This window comes from Nicotiana tabacum, chromosome 17 (genome assembly GCF_000715075.1).
Source record: "Nicotiana tabacum cultivar K326 chromosome 17, ASM71507v2, whole genome shotgun sequence".
NCBI classification, from domain to species: Eukaryota; Viridiplantae; Streptophyta; class Magnoliopsida; order Solanales; family Solanaceae; genus Nicotiana; species Nicotiana tabacum.
In genome coordinates this window covers 4,298,052-4,324,740 of record NC_134096.1, presented here as the reverse complement: position 1 = coordinate 4,324,740, position 26,689 = coordinate 4,298,052, and the positions used below count along the sequence as shown (strand labels likewise).

Here is a 26,689-nt window from a genome sequence, read left to right as displayed (position 1 = left end):
TTTAGATGCCATATTGGTTAGAAGTTAGGTGATTCTCTTAATCTATTGAGAGAATTCATTACAGCTTGGTCATCTGCGTGTTTCTTCTTAATCTTAATGATTTGTTTGATTGACTATTGCAATAGTATTGTATTGCTTTTGATTTGTACTGTATTCCTTAGGTCCACTCTAAAAAGAAAATTATGTAGCATTCGTTTTTAGTATGTTTAATACAAAATTACATTTTTATGTTATGAAATCATTTATTTTAAACTTCGCATTTATCCTTAACAGCATGCATGACATGCTTAAGACTAGAAATTCAAAAAATCATGATTGGTGCCCTACTGTTACGTTGTTATCGATCAATCTGCCATTCTTTGTCTTTATTTTTATTTACTGATAAGTTTCAGCATTCTCACCACCGACAATTTCTTTTTCCTCTTTAATTTGATCTCTCCAGCTTAGTGTCACATACCCACCTAAATTTAGATCCGAAAATTTATATATTCAGTGAAGATTGTGAACTACTTTATCACGAACTTGCGCGCAAAAGTTAACTCATGAGGTGAAGAGTTGTGAAGTGGTTATAAGCTTATATTCCTGAATAGTTTTGCACTTTTGCTACCTTAGGTTTGCCAAAATTGAGCATGTTCGGTCTCTGTAAAAATATTAAAGAAACTCAGTTCGTTAGATTTAGCAGAAACTTTGATAAAAGAAGATTTAAATAGAAACAGTAGGAAGTCTTGTAACATTCCAGTAATTATAACGCCAAAAACTGCATCACACATAAAAAAAATAGGACAAATAGTAGAAACTGCACCGCAAAATACAGTACTAGCCACAAGAAATAGATCAAAATAGCAGAAACTCTAAAAATTGCACCTCAAACTATGAGTTCTCCTTAAATCTTCCTAGTTCATGTTAAATTTTACAGCAAGAGTTTATTACTTCCTCCCTCCCATTTTATGCGGCACCCTTTCTTTTTTAGTTAGTCTAAAAAAATATTAACTTTTCCTATTTAGAAACAATGAATTGATTACATCTACACAAATATCTATGATTTATTTTAGATTATAAATTTCAAAAATTCTTACTATTTTCTTTCCTAAACTTCATGACGAATCAAATACTACCAAATAAAATGGGACAGTGGGAGTAAATATATCAATACTGCTCATCCTAACAAATTAAAGAAACTAAGAGAGTATTTCTTCGGTTTCTTGTATTCTTGCTCCTCCTTTCTTCTGATGAATTTTTTTGTATATTTTATACATCAGATCTTGAGAACTTGATCATATGGAAAGAGGAAATGAAATTGAAGGAGAAAGAGAGAAAGGGGAATTAGCAAACAAATTTGAGGTATGTCATTCAATATATATTTATACGTATTAAAACTAATGTTGACTACAATAATATTATACAAATGTTCGAAAGATCTTCTTACATTATTAGTGAATTTTAATTATTCACGTGCAGTTAGTTGAAAGAATTATATAATTAAATTAATGGATAAAAATCGATTAAATTTAAATAACTAAAAGAATAATGGAATATAGTTCCTATGGTTGAAATGTAACCTAGGGCCTAAACTTCTCCTTTTATTAAATTGATTAGGAGTAACTTTTATTGCTTATACTTGGTTTCTTGCTATTCCCTACCGAGTTCAATTCAAGTAATGGGAAAGAATTTAACAGTGAAATTAAAGAAATAGCAAATAACGTTTGGTCTTTTCGGCAGGTGTCATTTTCTGCTCTTCGCAAGGAGGACATTGTCAATGTTCTGGATTTCATAGCTCTTGACTTGGATATAATTGAAATGCTGAAATTGGAGCTGGCATATATTTGTATATATGTCCAGCTTTCTTATTCCGATTTAAAGCAGTTTGAAGATGTAATGACTCGCAAAGGACACAGGCTAAGAGCTCTGCTTCGATCAGTCCTTCCCTGCTTCATGGATAGTATGGATGATTGTATCAGCTGAACAGGTTTTTCCATCAGTGACTGAATATGAAATTCTTCAGAATGTATGTGGCAACATAAGATATTTCCATGGGTTGAAAGTGAGTGGTTGCGTTGAGCATGAGATTATTGAATATTTCTTACCTCAGCTTCAACTTATGGCGGAGAGAATAGGACTTTTCCTTTGGGATAGTCGGATTCATGGAGATTCTCGACACTTCGAGCTAGCACAACTAATCTTGAAGATTGTTCCAATTGAACTGCATGTTATGCACATATGTTATACAAATTTGAGGGCTTCAGCGTCAAGAGAAGTTGGATGCTTCATTAAGCAGCTCCTAGAAACCTATCCAGACATTCTTAGGGGATATTTGATTCATCTACAAGAGCACATGGTGAATGTAATTACCGCTAACACTTCAGGGGCTCGAAACATTCATGTCATGATAGAGTTCCTATTAATCGTTCTTACTAATATGCCCAAGGAGTTTATTCACCATGACAAATTGTTTGATCTCTTGGCACATGTTGGAGAACTTATCAGGGAGGTATTAACTCTTGTTCGCAACTTAGAAGAAAATTCAAGAAATGAAGAGAGTACCAATGGAAAAAATCATGCAACTTTGGACTTGATGGAAAATATTGAACTCATGAAAGGAGATCTCAAACATATTTACTTAAAAGCCCCAGACTCGTCTCAACTCTGCTTCCCAATGAATGATGGATTCCTCTTTATGCATCTTCTACTCAGACACTTGAATGATTTGCTCAATTCCAATACTTATTCAGCTGCATTGATAAAGGAAGAAATTAAGCTGGTGAAAGAAGATATAGAATTCATAAGATCTTTTTTTTGATAAATGTTGAGCAAGAATTGTATAAAGATCTCTGGGCACGTGTTCTAGATTTAGCATATGAAGCAAAAGATCTCATTGATTCAATTATTGTACGAGATAATGGTCTCTTAAATCTTATTTTCTCACTTTCTTTTGTCGTAAAACAAATCAAGCTTTCCAAAGAAGAGGTCCCTAATTTACTTGAGAAGATTCCAAAGAACAAGGGCCTCATTGTTGTGAAGTCTCCCACCAAGTATGTTGAAAGGAAATCTTTGACAACTGCTCAAACAATCGTAGGTTTTAAAGAGGAGACAAATTTGATTATTAGTAAGCTCACCAGTGGAACGAAAATGCTAGATGTCATTTCGATCACTGGTACACCGGGTTCGGGTAAAACTACTTTGGCGTACAAAGTGTATAATGATAAGTCAGTTTCTAGTCATTTCGACATTCGTTCATGGTGTACAGTTGATCAAAAATATGACGAGAAGAAGTTGTTGGCAGACATTTTTAATCAAGTTACTGGCTCAGCTTCAAAATACAGAGATAATATTGATGTTGCTACTGAGCTACGGAAACATCTGTTTGGAAAGAGGTTCCTTATCGTCTTAGATGACTTGTGGGATACTGCAGCATGGGATGAGTTAACAAGACCTTTTCCTGAAGCTAAGAAAGGAAGTAGAATTACTTTGACAACTCGAGATAAGAAAGTGGCTTTGCATGCACAACGCCACAGTGATCCTCTTGACCTTCGATTGCTAAGACCAGAAGAAAGTTAGGAGTTAATAGAGAAAAGGGTCTTTGAAAATGGAAGTTGCCCTGATGAACTACGGGATGTTGGAAAAGAAATAGTCCAAAATTGTAAAGGGCTTCCTTTGTTGGTTAATCTGATTGCTAGAGTCATTGCTGAGAAGGAAAAGAAAAAGACTGTTTCGCTTGAAGTTCTAAATAATTTGCATTCCTTCATTTTCCAGAATGAAGTGGACGTGATGAAGGTAATAACATTAAGTTATGACCATTTACCTGATCCCTTAAAGTCGTGCTTACTTTATGTATACGGTCGAAATAGATTTCGGCCTTAGCACATCCGATCGAGTTCGAAGGATGATCTATCGAAGTAAGACCCCTAAGGTGGAACAAACTGACCTCGAACCCGGGAAGGCTAATCCTGTCGAGTTCGATATCATCATCAAGCTCGAATCGAAATCGAACCATAATGCAGAGTAGATCTATCATACTGATGATCCAGAGACCAACCAACATTGACCTCGAATCAATTTGAGGGCTCGAGCCAGGATCGGGCTCGAACCAAGATCACGAGTTCGAGCCGAAATCAAGCTCAAACCAAAATCGAGGGTTCTAAGCAAGATCGAGCTCGCAGACAAAAGCCGTTGCAATCCCACTAGAGAGAATCTTAGAAGAAATTATGGAAAAGCTGACTTATCATGGGTCTCCCATTGAATGTTTATTTTATTATGCTTAGAGCCAAATCCCTCCACTATAAAAGGGTCTGGTTACCATTTCTGAAGAACAAGTTTTTCTGAGGCTTACATTGTAATAAAAGTGCTATATTCTTCTACAGTAAAGAATCTGTTAGGATCGAAAACTCGGGTAGTGCGAAATTTAGCCAAACAACGGTATAATGACAATAACAAAGACAATGGAAGGTGATAATAACGGCAATTAAAGAATATAAAGAAGACACAAATTTAACGTGGTTCGGTCCACAAGCAGAGAGAAGTAATTTCACTATACCAACAAGAGTACAAAAGAGAGTACAAAATTAGAGTAAATACTCTAATTAATCCCAAATACCCCAAGAGAATAACCTCACAAGATCACTCCAAAGAAAGGGTTCACACAAGTGTTTCCCAACACTCACTCTCTTATAAAATACTCTATAATGATATAAAGGAGGAGAAAGAAAGACAAGAGTGAAAAGCTCTTGAATTGGTGTGTTTGCAAATGAGGAGAAACTCCTCTATTTATAGCAAGAAATCCTTGGCCTAATAATGGATATTATGTCATGGCAAATGTCATGATCCACAAATTTGTTATAATGGATATTATGTCATGGCAAATGTCATGAACCACAAATTTGTTATAATGGATATTATGTCATGGCAAATGTCATGAAAATTTGGCCATATTACAAATCTCCACCTTGGCCTAATTTTGGTTGATATAGTAAATTTGCTCCACCTTCTCGGATACTGGAAGAGGTTTTGTGAACATGTCAGCAGGATTGTCTCTAGTGTTGATCTTCTGAACAGAGACTTTTCTTTCAGCAATGGTTTCTCGGATGAAATGATACTTTATATCAATGTGCTTCGTCCTCTCATGATACATTTGATCTTTAGTCAAGTGAATGGCACTTTGACTATCACAGAAAATGGTAATACCACCTTGGTGTAAACTGAGTTCCGCAAATAGACCCTTCAACCATAAAGCTTCTTTGATCGCCTCGGTCACTGCCATATATTCTGCTTCGGTAGTAGATAAAGCTACTACATGTTGTAATGTAGCTTTCCAACTAATAGCGCAACCCCCGATGCAAAATACATAGCCTGTCAGTGATCTTCTTTTGTCAAGATCACCTGCATAATCTGAGTCTACAAAACCAACCAAAGTGTTAGTATTTCTCCCAAACTCCAAACATGTGTTTGAAGTACCTCACAAGTATCTGAGAATCCATTTCACAGCATGCCAATATGATTTACCAGGGCAAGCCATATACCGGCTTACCACGCTCACTGCTTGTGAAATGTCTGGACGTATACAAACCATTGCATATATAATACTGCCGACTGCACTGGAATAAGGAACATGTGCCATGTACCTCTCTTCTTTCTCTGACTGCGGGAACTGAGCAGTTGATAACTTAAAATGAGCAGCAAGAGGGGTACTAACTGGTTTAGCATCTTTCATGCCAAACCTCTCCAAGACTTTCTCCAAGTACTTCTTCTGGGGCAGAAATAGCCTGTTGGCTTTTCGATCTCTTTTGATCTTCCATGCCAAGGATTTTCTTAGCTGCTCCCAAATCTTTCATCTCAAATTCACTTTTCAGCTGACTTTTCAAATTGTGAATTTTTGTTAAATCCTTAGCAACAATGAGTATATCATCAACATATAATAATAGGTACACAAATGAACCATCATTTAACTTCCGGAAGTAAATACAACTATCATACATGCTCCTCGAATAACCATGACCCAACATAAAGGAATCAAACCTTTTATACCATTGCCTTGGAGACTGCTTTAATCCGTACAAGGATTTCTTCAACAAGCAAATATGATCTTCTTTTCCTTCAATTTCAAATCCTTCGGGTTGATGCATGTATATTTGTTCCTCAAGTTCGCCATGTAAGAAAGTTGTCTTAACATCAAGTTGTTCTAATTCCAAATCATACATGGCAACGAAGGCAAGCAAGACACGAATAGAGCTATGTTTAACAACAGGTGAGAAAATATCATTAAAATCAACTCCGTGTACCTGACTATAGCCCTTTGTAACTAATCGTGCCTTATACCTCGCATCTTCAACCCCTGGAATGCCATCCTTTTTCTTGAAAACCCATTTGCAACCAACAATTCTTTTTCCTGATGGCAACTTCACAAGAGACCAAGTACCATTCTTGTGGAGAGACTCAATTTCTTCATTCATTGCAATCAGCCACTTGGCTGAGTCAGCACCAGAAACTGCTTCTGAATATTTTGATGGTTCTCCAATTTCTTCAGTTTCATGTGCAACTGAAAAAGCAAATGCAACATAATCTCCAAACCTTAATGGTTGTTTACCTTCTCTTATTGGTCTATGTTTGGCTATAGAATACTCCTCTTCTTCTGGTTCAACTTCAGGAGTCTCAACTTTAGGAATTTCAGCTTCTGTCTCAACTTCAGGAGTTTCAACTGTATTTTGCTCCAAAGTTGATGAGCTTGGCTCAGAAGGAATGTCAATCTCAATCTCCACCTAGTTCTGTGTACTCTTTCCTTTATCTGTATTACAAGAACTAGAAGACTCTTTTCTAGAATGTAACATAGAGGATTCATCAAAGGTTACATCTCTGCTAATTATAAATTTTGGTGTCGTGGGATCAGGATACCATAGTCAGTATCCTTTCACCCCAGATGCATACCCAACGAAAATGCACTTTTTAGCCCTTGGCTCTAATTTTTCATCATTTACATGCATATATGCAGGGCAACCAAATATCTTTAAATCAGAATAATTAGCAGGAGTACCTGACCACATTTCCTCTGGAGTTTTAAAGTTCAAAGGTGCAGAAGGAGCTCGGTTGACAATATAACAAGTTGTAAAGATAGCTTCTGCCCAAAAGGCGTTTGTCAACCCAGCATTTAAAATCATACAACGAGCCCTTTCCAAAAGAGTTCTATTCATCCTTTCTGCCACACCATTTTGATGAGGTGTCATTCTCACAGTACGATGTCGAGCAATTCCTTCATTCTTGCAAAATTCATTGAATTCATCATTACAAAATTCTAAGCCATTATCTGTTCTAAGCCGCTTAACCTGTTTTCCTGTTTGCTTCTCAATCAAAAAATTTCGTTGTTTGAAATTTAAGAAAACATCACTTTTATTTTTCAGGAAATAAACTCAAATTTTCCTTGAATAATCATCAATGAAAGTTAACATATACCTGGCACCACCTTTTGATGGGGTACGTGAAGGACCCTAAAGATCTGAATGAATGTAATCCAAAGTACCTTTTGTTCTATGAATCGCTGGAGATTTGAAGCTGACTCTTTTCTGCTTCCCGAACACACAATGTTCACAGAACTCCATATTTCTGATACTTTGGCCACATAAGAGGCCTCTTTTACTGAGGATGGAAATACCTTTTTCACTCATATGCCCTAATCGCATATGCCACAATTTGGTGATGTCAGAATCTGATTTATCTGATATTGAAACTGCAGCAGCACCTGTAACAGTAGATCCCAAAAGAGTATACAATGTACCAGATCTGCGTGCTTTCATGATCACAAGAGCACCATGAGAAATTTTTAGAACTCCACCTTCACCTGTGTACTTGCGCCCAAGAGATTCTAGAGTACCCAAAGAGATGAGATTTTTCTTCAAGTCAGGAACATGTCTAATATCGGTGAGAGTTCTCACCACACCATCGTGCATTTTGATTTGGACTGTACCTTTTCCAATAACTTTGCAGGTAACATTGTTACCCATCAAGACAACTCCACCTCCAATAGATTCATATGTGGTAAATAAATCCCGACTGGGACACATATGATATGAACAACCCGAATTTAAAATCCACTCATTGTTAGATTTGAAACTATTATTAGTTGCTAAAAAAATAGTTCCCTCAGTCTCATCAGCAGCTACACTTGCTTCGGCAATGTTAATATTTTTGTGCTCATTTTTCTTTTCTGTATGCTTTTCTTTGTTTTTCAATTTAAAACATTCAGAAATAATGTGACCTTTCTTATGACAATATTTGCACATGACATTTTTGTATCTGGATTTTGACCTTGATTTAGGTTTCTCACTACTTGAATCTTTCTTATTGGATCTACCTCTTATGAATAAGCCTTCCCCTTGGTTCCCACTAGTTTCCCCAGTAATATCTCTATCTATTTGTTCTTTTGATTTCAAAATAGATGTGATATCTTTATAAGAGATATTATCCTTTCCATAAAGCATAGTATCTCTTATATGTTTAAACGACTGGGTAATAAAACAAGCAATAACACAGCTTGATCCTAATCTTTGATTTCAGCATCTATGTTACTTAAATCCATAAGAAGAGAATCAAAAGTATCAAGATGAGTAAGTATAGAGGTACCTTCAGCCATACGAAAAGTGTAGAGTTTTTGCTTTAGGTAAAGTCTGTTTTCTACTGTTCTTTTCATATATAGGGTTTTAAGTTTTTCCCATATGCCTTTGGCTAAGCTTTCTGTTGCAACTTCACACAAAACCTCATTTGAAAGATTTAAAATAATACCTGCTTTTGCTTTTTTGTCTATGACGGCAAACTCCTCGTCCGTCATGGTGTCCGGCATCTTTTCCTTTCCTTGCAGTGCCAAATCTAAGCCATCCCGAATTAGGATAGCTTCCATCTTTAATTGCCACATTCCAAAGTTTGCACTTCGGTCAAATTTCTCAACATAAAACCTTGTTAGAGTCATTTTGGCCAGTTAGATCTGGCTCTGATACCAATTTGTTAGGATCGGAAACTCGGGTAGTGCGAAATTTAGCCAAACAACGGTATAATGACAATAACAAAGACAATGGAAGGTGATAATAACGGCAATTAAAGAATATAAAGAAGACACAAATTTAACGTGGTTCGGTCAAGGTGACCTACGTCCACAAGCGGAGAGGAGCAATTTCACTATACCAACAAGAGTACAAAAGAGAGTACAAAATTAGAGTAAATACTCTAATTAATCCCAAATACCCCAAGAGAATAACCTCACAAGATCACTCCAAAGAAAGGGTTCACACAAGTGTTTTTCAACACTCACTTTCTTACAAAATACTCTATAATAAAATAAAGGAGGAGAAAGAAAGACAAGAGTGAAAAGCTCTTGAATTGGTGTGTTTGCAAATGAGGAGAAACTCCTCTATTTATAGCAAGAAATCCTTGGCCTAATAATGGATATTATGTCATGGCAAATGTCATGATCCACAAATTTGTTATAATGGATATTATGTCATGGCAAATGTCATGAACCACAAATTTGTTATAATGGATATTATGTCATGGCAAATGTCATGAAAATTTGGCCATATTACAAATCTCCACCTTGCTTAGATTGATTCTATTTGTTGAATCCTAAGATTCATTGTTTCCTGGTAACTTTATCTATTTCGCAATCTCTGCAATCTATATTTACATTTCTATTTATCCTTACATTTTGTGTTAAGTTACGCCACATATCCGAAACTGCGTATAAATTTAACTCTATCCATTTTTCGGGTAAACGCTTTACTTTGCAAGTTATCGGAAGGACCAAGAAATTTTAGTCGAAGTTTTGAAAAGATTCTGGCATGCCGAAGGATTTGCGGAACACACAGAGATGAACAGTGTGGAAGAAGTGATGGATGTTTATTTGGAAAATTTATTTTCCAGTAGCTTGGTTATTTCTTTCAGTGAGATGGGTTACCTTCAGACTTGCCAAATTCATGATCTTGTGCATGACTTTTGTTTAATAAAAGCAAGAGAGGAAAAGTTGTTTGACGAGATAAGTTCAAGTGCTCCATCATCTTCTTCTTCAGATCTGATGCCACGTGAAATGACCATTGGATATGATAAGGAGCACTTTGGGCATAACAATTTTGTGTTGTTCCATTCAAAAAATAAAAGGCATTCTGGTAAACACCTCTATTCTTTGCTGATACGTGGACAGAAACTGGGCACAACTCCTTATGATATATGTCACCTAAGACACTTAAGACTTCTTAGAGTGTTGGTATTGGATGACTCTTTTATCAAGATGAATGATTCTTTGCTGAATGAAATATGCACATTGGTCCATTAGAGGTTCTTAAAAATCTGAACAGAAGTTAAATCTCTGCCTTCATGTTTTTCAAGTCTCTGGAATCTAGAAGCTCTGTGGGTGAAATTCGATTGGTACAGTTATTCGATTCACTATCAACAATAGGAAGACTGCCCAAGCTGGAAGATCTGTACCTTGTAGACACAATCATCGAGGGGCAAGAATGGAAGATCTGTACCTTGTACATCAGCTTTTGGGGCTAAAGATGCATTTCTCCATGCTATTTCACTCCTTTTCTTTCTCTGTTGTAATTTTCTTTGCAGAGGGATGTGCTGTATTTTTACCCACTATTGTGATGAGTACTCTCAAGTTTTCTTTTTTTTTTAACTCTCTGCTGTGATGGGCAAGAAGGAAGTGAAGCAAAAGGAGGGAAACCTCTAGCATGGGTTGAATTGTTTGCCAATCAGTTTTTTAAGTTTTGTAAATTTTTCAAGAAATACTATTACTAACATGTGAAAACTCTTCATATAATCAAGAAACTCCAATGCAACAAGATTTATCTTGTTTGTGAGGTATTATTATTAGAATTCACACTATTGTATTAGGTAAAAATCGCCTTATTTCTGTCTCATAATATTGTCGGTCTAAGGAGAGAAACGGAGGTAGTCGTCTTGCTTCTTTTCTTTGGATCTATTTATATCTCTACTTCGCTTGATTTGTGATCTTTAGTGGCTGTATCTAATGATCAAGATGTTTCAATAGGTGCTGCTTTCAACATTAGGCCTCATCATGTGCTGTAAGCATTATTAATGCAGGATATGCCATCTCAAAAATTATACAAATTGGTGCAAGAAAAATGTACTAGTTGCGTCTAAGTCCTGAGCAATAGTATACTAAGCATATGAATCTATCCAAATTTGGAAAAGAATAACCTTTCAAGAAGTGGAAGTTGACATTTTTAATGCTACCAGATTTTAAGGAAACTCATATTTGGAGGTGCAGTTCCAGTAAGTTTGATCTATTTCTTGTGGCTTATACAGTATTTTGAGGTGCTATTTTGTGTTATCTCTGGTATTTGGTGCAATTGTTGGTGTTGCAGTTTCTGGGATTTGAGAGAAATTTTCTAGTGTTTTTGCTTAAATCTACTTTTTTCACTGTTCACGCTAATTCTAACTACCAGATTTTCTTAAATATTTTGACAAATTTGAAACACCAAAACTGCATAAGAATATAATTAAGGAACTATCTTGAGATGTACTCAAATTAATAGCTCGGTACATATTAATTTCACTTTTCAAAGAGAATTACATGACTGCACCATTTCATCCGAAGAACAAGTCACTACACAAAGACAGAGAAAACTACTACGTAGTGCAATACACAGGTTGAAACCCCCCCCCCCCCCCTCGCTAGTCAAAATATATATATAAAATATGTATATAATACACATATTTATATACAAAAAAAAATACATTATGTCAGCTATTATTTTTGGGTATAGGTTAAAAATATATATTTTAAAAAAATATAATAGTAATCATTAGTGATTCATCAAATTACATTATCCGTTTGAAATCTAACTTATGATGGCACACCATTTAATATTTAGTTTATAATTTTCACTTGATCTATGTTTTTACCTCAAATACTATTTTAATTTTATTTAAACACAATATTAACAGATAATAGTTATCTACTAACCATATTATTTTCTATAATAATGTCCTAGCATAGGAGTCCATTACCCATATGGTCACTCAACTTTTTAAAATTATCTATCAAAGTCATCTTTCTTTCGTTTGTAACAACAAAGTCACTTAATTATGCCTATAACACTCAGAAGGTCACTCAACCAGATTTATCAAATATTTGATAGCCAAATACCTATTTTACCCTCTAAATCATCAACTTTTATCTTTTTCTTTTTTTTTCTTTTTTAATATTATAATATTTTCTCTTTTTAATCAACATTTAGACTTACCTATAGAACAAAATATTTTATTTAAAAATAAAAAATAAAAAAATATTTTTCTAGCATATATAATATCGAAATAATAATATAATTGGGAATAATATTCAAGAATATGAATGTATATTACGAAAATACCTTTTATTTTCTTTCATTCTCTATTGTGTAAATAAATTTTTGAGTTTTTTTGTTAATATCAAAATTATTATTATGAATAAATTGTTCTAATTAACTTTCTACTATGCTCAATATTTTATTATTCTAACATTATATAAGCTTAAATACTATTTTAATTTTTTTAATTTATAAACAAAATTTATTTATTCTAAGGTAAGTCCATAATATAAATTAAAAAGAGAAAAAATTATTATATTAAAAAGCTAAAGAAAAGAAAAGAAGATAAAAGTTGATAATTTTATAGGGTAAAATAGGTATTTGGCGATCAAAAATTTGAGAAATCTAATTGAGTGACCTTTTGAGTGTGCTATTGGCATAGTTAAGTGACTTTGTTGTTACAAACAAAAGAAAGATGATTTTGGTAGATAATTTCGGACAGTTGAGTGACCATCTGAGTAATGGACTCTCTAGCATAGGATTTCAGGAATTTACTTATATGATTAAAAATATAATTTATTCATAAATTTGTATTATTGAGACTATAAGCATGTGCAACGCACGTACACTAAAGCTAGTAGTAGGTAAAAGAGTCTGCTTCGGCCATAAAGTTTTTCTTTTTAAAAATTGCAACCATCTTTATATAGAATAAAAAAGTAAAAGAAATTTTCTAAAAACCAAAAATAAAGTTTTTCTCTTTTAAAAGTTTAAAACCTGAACTGGACCACCCAGTTAGACTGTAACCCAGCAAAGAAACAAGCTTTTTTTCTTTTGCGGGACTTTTTCGTATATATACGAGCTAAATTTCAAAGCTACAAACTTAAATACAATTTTTTTGTATAGAAAATCCAGTTAGAAACCACAATTTATATACAATTTATATACAACTTATATATAATTATATTATTTATATATATTTTGTATACCGGTTCTACATTCGACATATAAAATATATACAATTTATTATGTCCTTTTATTCGAGTTTCAGTATGAAATTCTAACCAAAACCAACTCGAATCTTCACCAAATTCTCTCAGAATTGAGACATAAAATTATTTACCCGAAAAACGGATAGAGTTGAATTTATACGTAGTTCTAATACTTGGTACAAATCGGAAAAGTAAGTAGAAATATATCGAATATTCACTGTATAAAGGAATGAAATACAAACCAAATTGAGGAGAGAATGATTTATAAACAAGCAAGATGAATCGATATCCAAAGCCCAAAAAAGGATAATCTTTAATACATGTGTGTAAATCTCAATAATTTTTGAATATGAGCGTGTATTAATGTATGTCTCTCTGGATCTCGAGCTCGATATTGATTCGTTGATCGGTCTCTGGCTCTTGAGCTCGATAACACTACTTCATATCCTAGCTCAATATTGATTTGAGCTCGATATTGACTCGAGCTCGATATTGATCGGTCCCTGAATCTTGAGCTCGATAACCTGGCTTTACTTCTTATCTCGAAGTTACATGACGATCTTCGGTTCATCATGTTCCAACCTCGATTAATTACACGAAGGGAAAACTCGTATTTGACCGTATACAGATAGTCCCCTCATTTCTCAGAAAGAATGTGGCGAGAAACGATGTGATTTTTCAATGATATGACTAGATATACACTGACGTCTGCATTGAGCCTCGTTATGGCGTATGTGCCAAATGTCCCGTCAGTTCAGTTACCAAGGCATTAAATGTGCGTCAGACGATGGTTGGCCACTGCAAATTTTGAACCGTCATTGCCAAATCTATAAATAGCCCCCTTTCGTCATCATTTTAAACTTTTACTTTCAACTCTTCTCATTCTATCCTTCACAGTTCTTCGTCTTCTCCAAAATTATTTATTTCCAGGTTCTGAAAAGTTCTTTGTTTGTTCTTCATCAAACACCGAAATATTTCAATTTCCCGTCTTCTTTGTTTTTTGAAAATCTAGATGGACAAGATATCTAAAACCGTTCCTCAGAAAGAGGCTGCTTCCTCATCTCGGCCGGCCGGTGAGAAAACGATGGTGGAGCCACGCCTTGAAGAACTCGTTCCCGGGGGGTGTGTTATTGATTCTGATTTTAAAGTTGACAAACCTTCTTCGGTTGTCGGTCGATGCGAGCCGGTATCGAGATACATATGCTCGATACCAGTAAGTTTCCTTGATATGGTGAAGAAAGATTGTAATTGGGTAAACAAAGAGGTCGTGATACCGGCACCAGAGGAATCGATCACTACCCACGTGGAAGGGTATCTGAGTGTTTATACTTACCCTTTCACGCTGGGTCCCCTCGATCCAGTCATCATTGATTTTTGCAAGAAATATCAGGTGACCCTCGGCCAAATTCATCCTTCTTTCATGAGGATCGTGATCTTGATCCGTTTATTTATGAGCAAAATCAATGGGTTTTCCTTCACCCTCGACCACCTTATAAGATTGTATAGTCCTCGACTTTACCGAGGCGGGCTGATAAAACTTCAACGTCGTGCCGCCAAGTTGTTCACGTCGAGCATAGATGAAGATAAGGATCGGGGCTGGATGGGCCGGTTCGTTCGAGTGAGGACCTCGGATCTGATCCCGGCCGAGAGCATGCCATTTCCTGAGAAGTGGAATATGAAACGTAAGTATGAGCCCATTTTAAATTTCTGTTTGTCTTACTTCTTCATCCTTTCTTATTAGTATCTTTCTCAATGCAGTCGTTGCTTGGATGCCGGGTGTGATTCCCCACCTCAATAACTTGGTCAAAAACCTAGTCTCGACGTCATCATTTGCCGAGCGCTCATGGCCTGATTTGTCGAAAGGTCGATGGGAAGCTCGTACTCATGGTAAGCTTTCATCTTGTTCTACCGATTCATTTGTCGTTCGAGGTGACATGTTTATTCGAAGCATGCTTATATTCTCCCTTCGCAGGTCTCAAAAAAGATGCGGTCATGAGGCCATCGTCTGGTGGTGAAGGAGCTTCACCGCCTGTTTCGAAGACGTTGAAGGAAAGTAAGAGAAAAAGGACCTCGGATTTCGAGGGTCTAAAGCCTAAGAAGAGGACAGTCCGTAAGCCCACGGGAACCACAATCTTGTTGACTATGGAATCGGTCCAGCGTCTTAGGGATGAAGAAGAAGAAAAAGAAGAAAATAACTCTGGACTGGTGGCCCGTGCTCGGGCTGGCACCGATATTTATAAAGCTTTGGGACCGGTGGGGATTGATTCTGCTTCACCCAGGTCCGACAAAACTGAGGAGAAGACTTCGAACCGAGTTCCCGAGCAAAGGGAGACAGAGGATGTTTTACCTCGGGGCAACGAATCCGTCGAAGAGACGGTTGATGATGATGCAGGAACCGAGTTTGAGGTTCCCCGAGATGGAGGCGGCACCTCGAAAGACATAATCGGGGCAATAGAGATCGGCGATTACCCTTCTTTTCCTTCGTTTTCACAGTCCATGATACATGACGCCCAAGTTGTGGAGGTTTATCATGGGGAGGGAGCCCATGGAGAGAAAGATCCTTTCCGTGGTTATTTTGTTGGAGTAGAAGATGCTACCGGTCCGAGCGATTTGGAGGCTTCGAAGAAGAGCTCGGGCAAGGCGGAGATTCCTCGTATATTCAACGAAGCTCAGCAAGCCCTGAATCGGGTAAGTTCGCTTTCTCTTTGTCAACTTTTATACTTGTATTTGTCTTCTTTTGTATAACTCCCTTTTATTTTTTGTAGGCTTATGCGCTCTATCACGAGGTGTTTTTCCGATCCCGGGGGGAGTTGAGCTGGTTCGAAGCCGAAATTCGAGGGCTTACTGAGGAGAGAGATACCTTCAAGCTTCTCAGTGAGCAGCGGGAAGGAAAAGCAAGAGGACTTCGAGATTAGCTAGAATCATCTCGGAAAGAAAAAACCAATTTGTCTGAGCAGGTAAACAGAGCCTTTGAAGTTAATGACATTGATTTGGGCCTGAAGGCTAATAGTTCGGTCCCGCAGGTTCAGCAAAAGCTCAATATGGTTGGGAAGCTTCGCGTCGAGGTGGATGCAGTGAAAGCGGGGGCCGAGGAGTGGAAAAAGAGCATGGACCGCCTTGCTTCTGAAAAAGAGGTTGCCCGGGCTCAACTGTCCTCGGTCTAGGCCCAACTCCGAAGCTCGAAAAAGAGAGCCTTGGTGCAAGCCAAGGATATCGAGGAGTTCCAGTCTCGGTTGGGCTCAGTGACTTCTGATCGAGAGAGATTGGCCTCGGAACTGTGAGCGGCCAAATCGGAAGCCGAAATAGCCATGGCTAATGCTGATGAAATGGTGGTTGTTTACCGATCCGATGCTAAAGCCGCTCAGGTTCGAGCAAAAGAGGTTGCTGAGTCTGCTCAAGTTCGAGCAAATTGGGTTGCCGAGTATGCTAAATGCCAATCTCGGAGGGAGACTCTAGAGGAGATCCATGCGCGTGGCTTCAATCTTTCAGCTGAGATTGTCACACCTCTTTTTTTCCGGGGGAATAGGGGAGTTTTTTCAATTAAAGTGACATTAATCGAAATGAGATTATTTATTTAATTTCAGAGTCGCCATTTGGAATAATTTATGGTGTCTCAAGTCATCGATTTATTTTAAATCCCAAATCGAGGAAATTGGACTATGTTCTAAAGTCTGCGAAACCAGAAGACCGGGTAAGAAATTTTGTTAACCCGTGAGAAGGTGTTAGGCATTCTCGGATTCTGTGGTTTTAGCATGGTCGCTTTAATCATACCTGGCTTGATTAAATTATTTTAATTACGTATTTTAGAACCTATGTGCATTTTATCTTCTACCGCTTTTAAATTGCTTGATTATTCATAATTATAGAATTATCTTAGAAACAAGTCATGCGTACGTTTACTCATTTCGTTTGGCGCGTCAAGAATCATATCATACGTACGTGTACACAATTAATCATACTTTATTATTATTAAGAATGTTTCGCCCAAAGATGCGCGAACGCATACCTTGATTTTAATTTGGAATCCTGATTATAACACGCGAACGTGTACACAATCACGATAATAGATTTAAAACACGCCCAAAGCATTCTAACGGTATTCATTATTCTTCCTAAAATTTGAAATTATTGTAGGCCATGACTTATGGAAATTATTGTAAAAATAGGGCAGTGTTTAGTTATTGGAATTATCTATTATGGAACAATCTTTATTAATTAAGAAGATATACTAGCTGGAATATTATTGATGTTGGGTTAACTATAATTAAATTTGTTAGCCCAATGTAAGCAGTTCAGCAAGTTAAAACCAACGAAACAGCCAGCTTTCCCAAACAATTTTGTCTATAACCGAAATTGCCTGTTTTTCAGTTATCATTCTTGAAGCAGAAAAAATAGTAGCACAACATAACCTATGATACAAGAAATTACATGTAAAGCTAAATGAAGATAAATTACAGGCTACTCGGATCAACAGAACAAAGAACCCAATTGCTAGCAAGAGAAAGAGGAAAAACATAATTTCAATGATTATGATTTAAAATCTAATTATTTTTTAAAACGTGATTTATATCTATCCATTCGCACAATTAACAAGAGATACAATGAGGATATGAACATAGAAACACTCGAAATCAAACAATCCAAACATCAATAATATAAAAAACTACCTCGTATCACCCAATAATTACACTAACAAATAACAATGTAAATGGATAAAATAATCAGTCGAGAAGACGCGAGAACAGACATTTGGTATAAATCAACCAAATTGGAATTACAAGAGGTTAAACAACTCGACGACTCTTGTCCGGAGCTTTCGCCTCAGAATCCGGACGAAACTAGCAACTCAAACCTCAACGGCAACCTTGATCTGAGTTAGATCTAGTCTGAAACTTATCCTCAATGTTTAATCCATCTCTGTTTTGTAATTTATTGATAGCTTTTGGCAAAGAAATTGATAGAGGACGGTGATGGTAGGACTTTGTGATTGAATCTGCTTCTATAGCTTATGAATATTCCTGGGTAGCTCTCAAACGGGTCACTTCACATTCTAAAGGTGATGGACATGAGCCATGACTAAAAGGCCACGCAGGTTTCAGAATGAAATTGAAGCTCTCTTCGCTAAAGTCGGGGGGGGGGGGGGGAGTGATTTTGTGAAGGGAGGCTGCTCTTCTTTTTGGGGATTAGGTCCTTCTCTTTGTGTGTTGTGTGGGGAAGATATATAAGTGTAGGTATAGGGATTAATTGGTGGTCAAGAAAAAAGAATGTGTTCACGTGAGTTTTGAGGGAGAGTATGTGAGTTTGTTACAAAAGATAAGGAAGAATCTTATAACATGGAAATGACTCATTGGCTCTTGCTTTAATTAATTTTTTTTTCTTTTAAGAATGTAAAATAAAAATACTAGCTAAATTTTTTAAAATTAAGAACATATAATTTTTTTGTGATTTTTAATTTTCTTAAATAAAACCTACTAAAAATGAAATAAAGGTTAAAATATGTAGATTAAACTTAAAATTATTTACATACTAAAAAGTGTTGAAAAATCCCAAGTATGGTCAAAAATTAGGTGCTCACAGCTGCCCCTCTTTATTTGGGAACATGAAGAGTTTTCAGGCAAAGACAAAGTGAGCCGTGTGACTAAATTTTGACCAAATCTTTATTCAAAAGGAAAAATAAACAAAGGAAATGGTGCAACCGAGTCCTGGTTTTGGACAGCCTACATATCCCGGGTCATAAGAGAATCAGGTTGCGTGTAGTTCAAGGAGAGTGATGAAATGATGAGTTGAGGAGTCGAGTGAGGTTCCGTCGAGGCTCCGGTTCGTGGTCTTGTTATTACATCAAAATCAAAATCTAAATGAAATTGAAGCTCTCTTCGCTAAAGTTGGGCGGGTGATTTTGTGAAGGGAGGCTGCTCTTCTTTTTGGAGATTAGGTCCTTCTCTTTGTGTGTTGTGTGGGGAAGATATATAGGTGTAGGTATAGGGATTAATTGGTGGCCAAGAAAAAAGAGTGTGTATGGGCATGTGAGTTTGTTACAAAAGATAAGGAAGAATCTTGGCACATGAAAATGACTCATTGGCTCTTGCTTTAATAAAAATAAAAAAAAAACTTTTAAGAGTGTAAAATAAAAATACTAGCTAATTTTTTTTTGTGATTTTTAATTTTCTTAAATAAAACCTACTAAAATGAAATAAATGTTAAAATATGTAGATTAAACTTAAAATTATTTACGTACTAAAAAGTGTTGAAAAATCTCAAGTATTGTCAAAAATTAGGTGCTTACACAAATCGAAAATGCAAAAGAGCTCGAAGCTGAAGCCAGAGTGTTGGCCTTTCCCGATGATGATGATACCGGGAGTACGAGCGGTTCTGAGAGCGAAGGAGGCCTTGAGGGTGAAGATGCTGCTCCTGGAGAGGACTAAGTCCTTTTAGTATTTTTTGTGTTTGTTATAAGACCGTTTCGATCTTTCGTAAAGAAATTTTGATCGGGCCGTCTTGCTTTGTAAATGATTTTGACATGAATATAAAAACTTTCTTCTTTTCATAGCTTCTGAATCTTTCGCCTTTTGTAAACTTGTTCAAAAGTGCCTTAGCATTGAATATTTATTCGAAGGTCCAAGATTGAGATAGTAAGGACCGATAGTAGGTATTGCGCTCGACCGTTTCTTATAGGTAGTCCCCGAGTGAATCCTCGAACTTGAACTGAGGTGGCCCTTAGGCTTGATAGATAGATGCCAAATGAAAATGATTTGCTCAATCTTGAGGCACAGTAGCCTTTTTAAGCTTGATGCGTAGATCCCGGTTCGGGGTAGTAGTTCGAACTTGAATCAATGTGGTCCTTGGGCTTTGTGGTTGGGTGAGAATGACTTAGGTTTACTGGTCGAGTGAGTGTTTGGTCGAACTCGAAATAAGAGTAGCCCTAGGTTTAATGGTCGGGTGAGTGTTTGCTCGAATTCGAAAAAAGAGTAGCCCTTAGGCTTAATGGTCGAGTGAGTGTTTGCTCGAACTCAAAATAAGAGTAGCACTTAGGATTAATGGTCGAGTGAATGTTTGCTCGAACTCAAAATAAGAGTAGCTCTTAGGCTTAATGGCCGAGTGAGTGTTTGCTCGACCTCGAAATAAGAGTAGCCCTTAGGCTTAACAGTCGAGTGAGCGTTTGCTCGAACTCGAAATAAGAGTAGCCCTTAGGCTTAATGGTCGAGTGAGTGTTTGCTCGAACTCGAAGTAAGAGTATCCCTTAGGCTTAATGGTCGAGTGAGTGTTTGCTCGAACTCGAAATAAGAGTAGCCCTTAGGCTTAACGGGCGAGTGGGTATTTACTCGAACTCGAAATAAGAGTAGCCCTTAGGCTCAATGGTCAAGTGAGTGTTTGCTCGAACTCGAAATAAGAGTAGCCCTTAGGCTTAATGGTTGAGTGGGTGTTTGCTCGAACTCGAAGTAAGAGTAGCCCTTAGGCTTAATGGTCGAGTGAGTGTTCGCTCGAACTCGAACTAATGTAGGAGCTTGGTCTCGTTGATTTTTCGGTTGGCAGTCCCCGATTTATGGGGTAATTTTTCAAACTCCGGTGATGGTCGGCCTTAAGCCTGTTTGCATAATAGATCACGAAATAGAAAAATCTTTCCGAGATATGAGATGTCGGTAAAGACGAAATTTCTCTTTATAAGTCATTATACATGTGTTCACGTTTTGTGTCGGGGCTCGAGCAAACTACATGGGCATGGTTCGTTTGACCATTTGGCCCTTATATTTTTTCCTATCGAGACCATGTTGCCATGAAGTAACTTTCTTGGATAGAACTTGATAATCGAACTTGATATATATTCGAGGGGAGGGCAATGCCCCCCAGTATTCGAGGTTGATTGTAAAGAGGCCTGCGGCCTCGGATACTGTTGAATTGTTCTAAGTTAGCACGATCAATGGTTGCCTCATTAAAAATCTCGCCGGAAAACCCATTTGGGACAAAACCGGTCTAAGGGAAAAATGTGCAACGCGTGCTTTCAGACCTAAAGGCTTCGAGTTGAATAATCCATCCTTGTTCCTGATCGAACACCTACAAGGGTTAATTCCGAAATACAGATGAACATGGTAGGGTCATACTTTAGCAGTAGTATCATTTTAGGTGTGACACGTTCCAATTGCTCGGTAGTTATTTGTCGTTTATCACCCCGAGCTTGTAGGAACCTTTTCCGACGATTTTGAGAACCTGATATGGTCCTTCCCAGTTCGGACCTAGTTTCCCTTCATTCGGATTTTGAGTGTTGAGGGTGACTTTCCTTAGCACCAAGTCCCCGACTTTAAAATGTCAAAGATTGGTTCTTCGATTGTAATATCTTTCGATCCGTTATTTTTGGGCAGCCAATCGGTCGAGAGCGGCCTCTCATTTTTCGTCCAATAATTCTAGGTTCGTGTTCATGGTTTCATTATTCGACTCCTTTGTTGCATATCAAAATCTGATGCTAGGTTCTCCGACCTCCACTGGGATCAGAGATTCGGTGCCATATACCAACGAGAATGGTGTTGCTCCGGTACTGGATTTCGATGTTGTGCGATATGCCCATAGGACCTCGGGTAGTATTTCTCTCCATTCTACTTTGGCATCGGTCAATCTCTTTTTAAGATTTAGGATGATGGTTTTGTTGGTCTATTCGGCTTGTCCATTCCCGCTTGGGTGATACGGTGTTGATAGGATCCTTTTGATCTTGTGATCCTCGAGAAATTTAGTTACTTTGCTGCCAATGAATTATTTTCCATTATTACATACAATCTCGGTTGGCACCCCGAATCGACATATGACGTGGTCCCAAATGAAGTCTATCACTTTTTTTTCACTGACTTTCTCGAAAGCATGTGCTTCAACCCATTTAGAGAAATAATCAGTCATGAACAAAATAAACTGAGCTTTACCTGGGGCCGATGGAAGGGGGCCGACGATGTCCATCCCCCATTTCATGAAAGGCCATGGAGATAGGACCGAGTGGAGTAGCTCCCCGAGTTGATGAATCATGGGCGCATGTCTTTGGCATTTGTCACATTTTCGAACGAACTCCTTCGCATCTTTGCCATATCAGTCCAATAATACCCTGCTCTGATCGCTTTGTGGACCAGCGAATCGGCACCAGAATGGTTTCCACAAGTGCCCTCGTGAATTTCTCGTAGTATGTAATCGGTATCTCCTGGTCCCAAACATATTACCAATAGTCCATCGAAAGTCCTTCTAAATAGCGTTCCGTCTTCGGATAGGGTGAACCGTTATGCTTTTGTGCGCAAGGCTCTCGATTCTTTTGGATCTGATGGAAGCTTCCCGTTCTTAATGTACTCTATATATTTGTTTCTCCAATCCCAGGTTAGACTTGTGGAATTTATCTCGGTGTGACCTTCTTCGATCACCGATTTTATGAGTTGTACGACACTCCCCGAGTTGAGTTCGTCATCTTCGACTGATGAACCTAAGTTCGCAAGAACGTCAGCCTTGTTGTTCTGTTCTCGGGGTACATGTTGCAAAGTCCATTCTTTAAATTGATGTAGAGTCACATGTAATTTATCCAAGTACCTTTGCATTCGATTTTCTCGGACTTCAAAAGTTCTTTTAAATTGGTTTACCACGAGGAGGGAATCACACTTAGCCTCTATGATCTCCGCTCCCAAGCTTCTAGCTAGTTCGAGTCCTGCAATCATGGCCTCATACTCGGCCTCATTGTTAGTCAATTTTGTAGTTCTGATAGACTGTCTAATTACATTACCTGTGTGTGATTTTAGTACAATGCCTAATCCGGACCCCTACGCGTTCGAGGCAACGTCCGTGAAAAGGGTCCAGGCTCCCGAAGAGGTACCCGATTTTATAAGTATCTCTCTTTCAATTTCTGGCACGAGGGCTGGCGAAAAGTCAGCCACGAAGTCCGCCAAGATTTGAGATTTGATAGCGGTTCGGGGTCGATACTCAATATCATACCCACCGATTTCTATGGCCCATTTGGCCAATCGACCCGAAAGCTCGGGTTTGCACAAAAGGTTTCATAGAGGATAAGTTGTTATAACATGTATCAGATGAGATTGGAAATATGGTTTTAATTTCCTAGAGGCGCTTATTAAAGCAAGTGCTAATTTTTCTAAGTGTGGATATCTAGTTTCAGCCTCGCCTAAGGTCCGACTAACATAATAAACAGGGAATTGCGTACCTCGTTCTTCTCGAACCAGAAATCCACTTACCGCTATCTCCGATACAGCTAAGAACAGGTAAAGCTGCTCGTCCACTTTTGGGGTAGGAAGCAGCGGAGGGCTCGATAAATACCGCTTCAGTTCTTCCAAAGCCTGCTGGCATTCTGGAGTCCATGCAAGGTTGTTTTTCTTCTTAAGCAGTGAGAAACATCTGTGGCTTCTATCTGATGATCTCGAAATGAATCATCCTAAGGTGGCTATTATCCCCGTTAACCTTTGCACGACCTTTACATTATCGACTACTGTGATGTCCTCGATAGCTTTGATTTTATCGGGGTTGGTCTCGATTCCTCGATTGGACACCATGAAATCAAGAAATTTGCCCGAGCCAACCCCGAATGCACATTTCTCGGGGTTGAACTTCAAATTATACTTTTTTAGTACGTCGAAAGTTTCCTGTAAATGCTTTTAATGGTCCTCTACTCGCAGGGACTTAACTAGCATGTAATCAATATAAACTTCCATTGATTTACCTATTTGTTTTTCGAACATTCGGTTTAAAAATTTGGTTGATAAGTTGCACTAGCAATTTTTAGACCGAATGGCATTACGTTATAACAGTAGGTACCGTACTTAGTGATGAACAAGGTCTTTTCCTGATCTTCCGGGTTCATCTGTATCTGGTTGAACCCGGAGTAGGCATTGAGAAAACTGAGAATCTCGTGGCCGGTCGTGGCATCGATCATACGATCGATGCTAGGCAAAGGAAAGGAATCCTTAGGGCATGCTTTGTTCAGGTCTTTATAATCTATACACATTCTAAGTTTGTTTTCCCTTTTAGGGACCATCACCACATTTTCTAGCCATTCGGGGTATTTTACTTCTCGAATGGATCTTATTTTAAGAAGTTTGGTTACCTCGTTCTTGATGAAGGCATGTTTGACCTCGGACTGGGGCCTTCTTTTTTTGCTTTACCGGATGAAATTTCGGATCCAAGCTCAGTTTATGAGTGGTTATTTCCAGTAGGATTCCTGTCATGTCAAGATGGGACCAAGCGAAACAGTTCATGTTAGCTATAAGAAATTGAATAAGTTTTTCCCTGAGCTCGGGATCTAACCTCGTGCCCAGGTATACCTTTTGCTCGGGAAGATGTTTGATTAATGTGATTTGCTCCAGATCTTCGACCGTTGATTGGGTAGCGTCAAAATCATCGGGGACCACGAAGGATCGAGGAATCCCATAATCATCATCTTCGTCAGTCTCCTATTTTTCTAGTTGGGTCGAGGCTGACGTTTGTGATTGCTATTTGGTGTTCTGTTCCTCCTTCGAATTCGATCCCTTTGTCGATGATAGTGAGGATATCGGAATCACTTCATCAACGACAAACATTTCTTTTACGGCTGGTTGCTCCCCATAGACCATTTTGATTCACTCCGGTGTTGGGAGTTTTAGAACCTTGTGAAGGGTCAAGGGTACTTCTCTCATGTTATGGATCCATGGCCTCCCGAACTGGGTGCTATATCTCATATCGCCCTCGATTACATGGAACTTTGTTTCCTGGATGGTCCCGACCATGTTTACTGGCAAGATTATTTTTCCCTTAGTAGTTTCACATACCATATTAAATCCGTTCAGTACCAGGGTAGCGGGTACGACCTAGTCCTGTAGACCGAGTTGCTCTACGACCCTTGATCGAATGATGTTGGCCGAACTACCTGGATCAATTAACACATGTTTAACTTGAGTTTTATTCATAAGTACAGATATTACCGGTGCATCGTTATGGGGTTGCATGATTCCTTCCACGTCTTATTCACTAAAGGACAAGGTTCCTTTAGGTGTGTAATCCTGAGACCGAGATCGCTTTTTCGTTACAATAGACATCTTAGTGTGTTTAAGCACCGGTCCCTGGGGGACGTCGATCCCTCCGATGATCATGTGAATGATGTGCTATGGCTCTTCTTGTTCGTTTTGTCTATTGAAATCTCTGTTTTTGAAATAGTTTTTGGCCCGGTCACTTAAAAATTCTCGAAGATGCCCTTCATTGAATAACCGGGCTACCTCCTCTCTCAATTGCATGTAGTCTTCGGTTTTGTGGCCATGGGTGCCATGATACTTGCACATTTGATTGGGATTTCTCTGAGCTGGATCGGACTGTAGAGGTCGAGCCCACTTAGTATCTTTGATGCGTCCGATAGCCGACACGATGGCGGATGCATCAATGTTGAAGTTATATTCTGATAATCGTGGTGCTTCCTTAGGTACGGTGTGCCTGTCAAACCTATTTCTGTTCATCAGCCCTCGGGACCCTTGGCCTCGATCACTTCTCCTTTCACCTCGTATAGAGTTTCATGCAGGTTCGCTACCCCTACAATCTTCGTTATACGGCCGATATCGATCCTTGTTTGACCTAGACCCCAACTAATCGTCTTCAACTCTGATCTTCGATTGATATCGATTGTGCACATCGGCCCAATTAATAGCCGGGTACTCGAACAAATTCTGCTTCAACTGTCGTGAAGCCATCGAGCTCCGCTCGTTCAATCCTTAAGTGAAAGTTTGTACAGCCCAATCGTCAGTGACCGGTGGTAGATCTATTCGTTCCGTTTAGAAATGAGATACGAACTCTCTTAGCATCTCGTTGTCCATTTGCCTTACCTTGAAAAGGTTCGACTTCCTGGTCTCGACTCTTATGGCTCCGACGTGTGCTTTTATGAAAGAATCTGCAAGCATAGAAAAAGAATCGATAGAGTTAGACGGTAAATTATGATACCATATCATTGCCCCCTTTGACAGGGTTTCCCCGAACTTCTTCAATAGTACGGATTCGATCTCATTGTCTTCTAGATCGTTGCCTTTAATGGCACATGTATAAGAGGTGACATGTTCGTTGGGGTCGGTCGTTCCATTATATTTAGGAATTTCGGGCATGCGAAACTTCTTTGGGATCGGTTTAGGAGCCACGCTTGGGGGGAAAGGCTTTTGTACGAATTTTTTGGAATCCAAGCCCTTTAATATTCGTGGTGCCCCCGGGATTTGATCAACCCTAGAGTTATAAATTTCTACTTTCTTGTCGTTTGCTTCAATCCTCTTTTCTCTGACTCAATTCATTTTGTCAGTTCCTGTAACACCTTAATAATTTCGGGATTAGTCCCCGATTCTTGTTCATTCGATCTTACTACAGCTGGCCTCGTTTCGTGGGTGACTTCGCAGGGTGGACCGGGCTCGGCCCTGCTCGGTGTCTGGGTTTGGCTCTGCAACT

The 26,689-nt window shown here is 38.2% G+C and overlaps 3 protein-coding genes and 1 long non-coding RNA gene across 4 annotated transcripts in view; all 4 read left to right on the top strand.

Annotated features, from left to right (window-relative positions):
- The window catches only part of LOC107779045 (sodium/hydrogen exchanger 1), a 175,000-nt gene that overhangs the window by 116,065 nt on the left and 32,246 nt on the right, over positions 1–26,689 (top strand). The window lies entirely within an intron of this gene.
- LOC107767749 (putative late blight resistance protein homolog R1B-17) lies at positions 835–4,339 on the top strand. Its single transcript, XM_016586835.2, is given in 4 exon segments — positions 835–1,341; positions 1,720–1,955; positions 1,957–2,792; positions 2,795–4,339. Coding segments are annotated over 4 exon segments (2,199 nt in total). The 5' UTR covers positions 835–1,278; the 3' UTR covers positions 3,859–4,339.
- LOC142171361 (putative disease resistance protein RXW24L) lies at positions 9,746–10,715 on the top strand (the record flags this gene model as incomplete). The annotated part of the gene is given in 1 exon segment (XM_075233720.1): positions 9,746–10,715. A coding segment is annotated over 1 exon segment (681 nt), but the record flags the coding sequence as incomplete, so codon positions are not given.
- On the top strand, positions 17,613–18,467 carry LOC142171370 (uncharacterized). The gene is made up of 2 exons (XR_012700933.1): positions 17,613–18,310; positions 18,373–18,467. It is a non-coding gene; the product is annotated as an uncharacterized LOC142171370 (long non-coding RNA).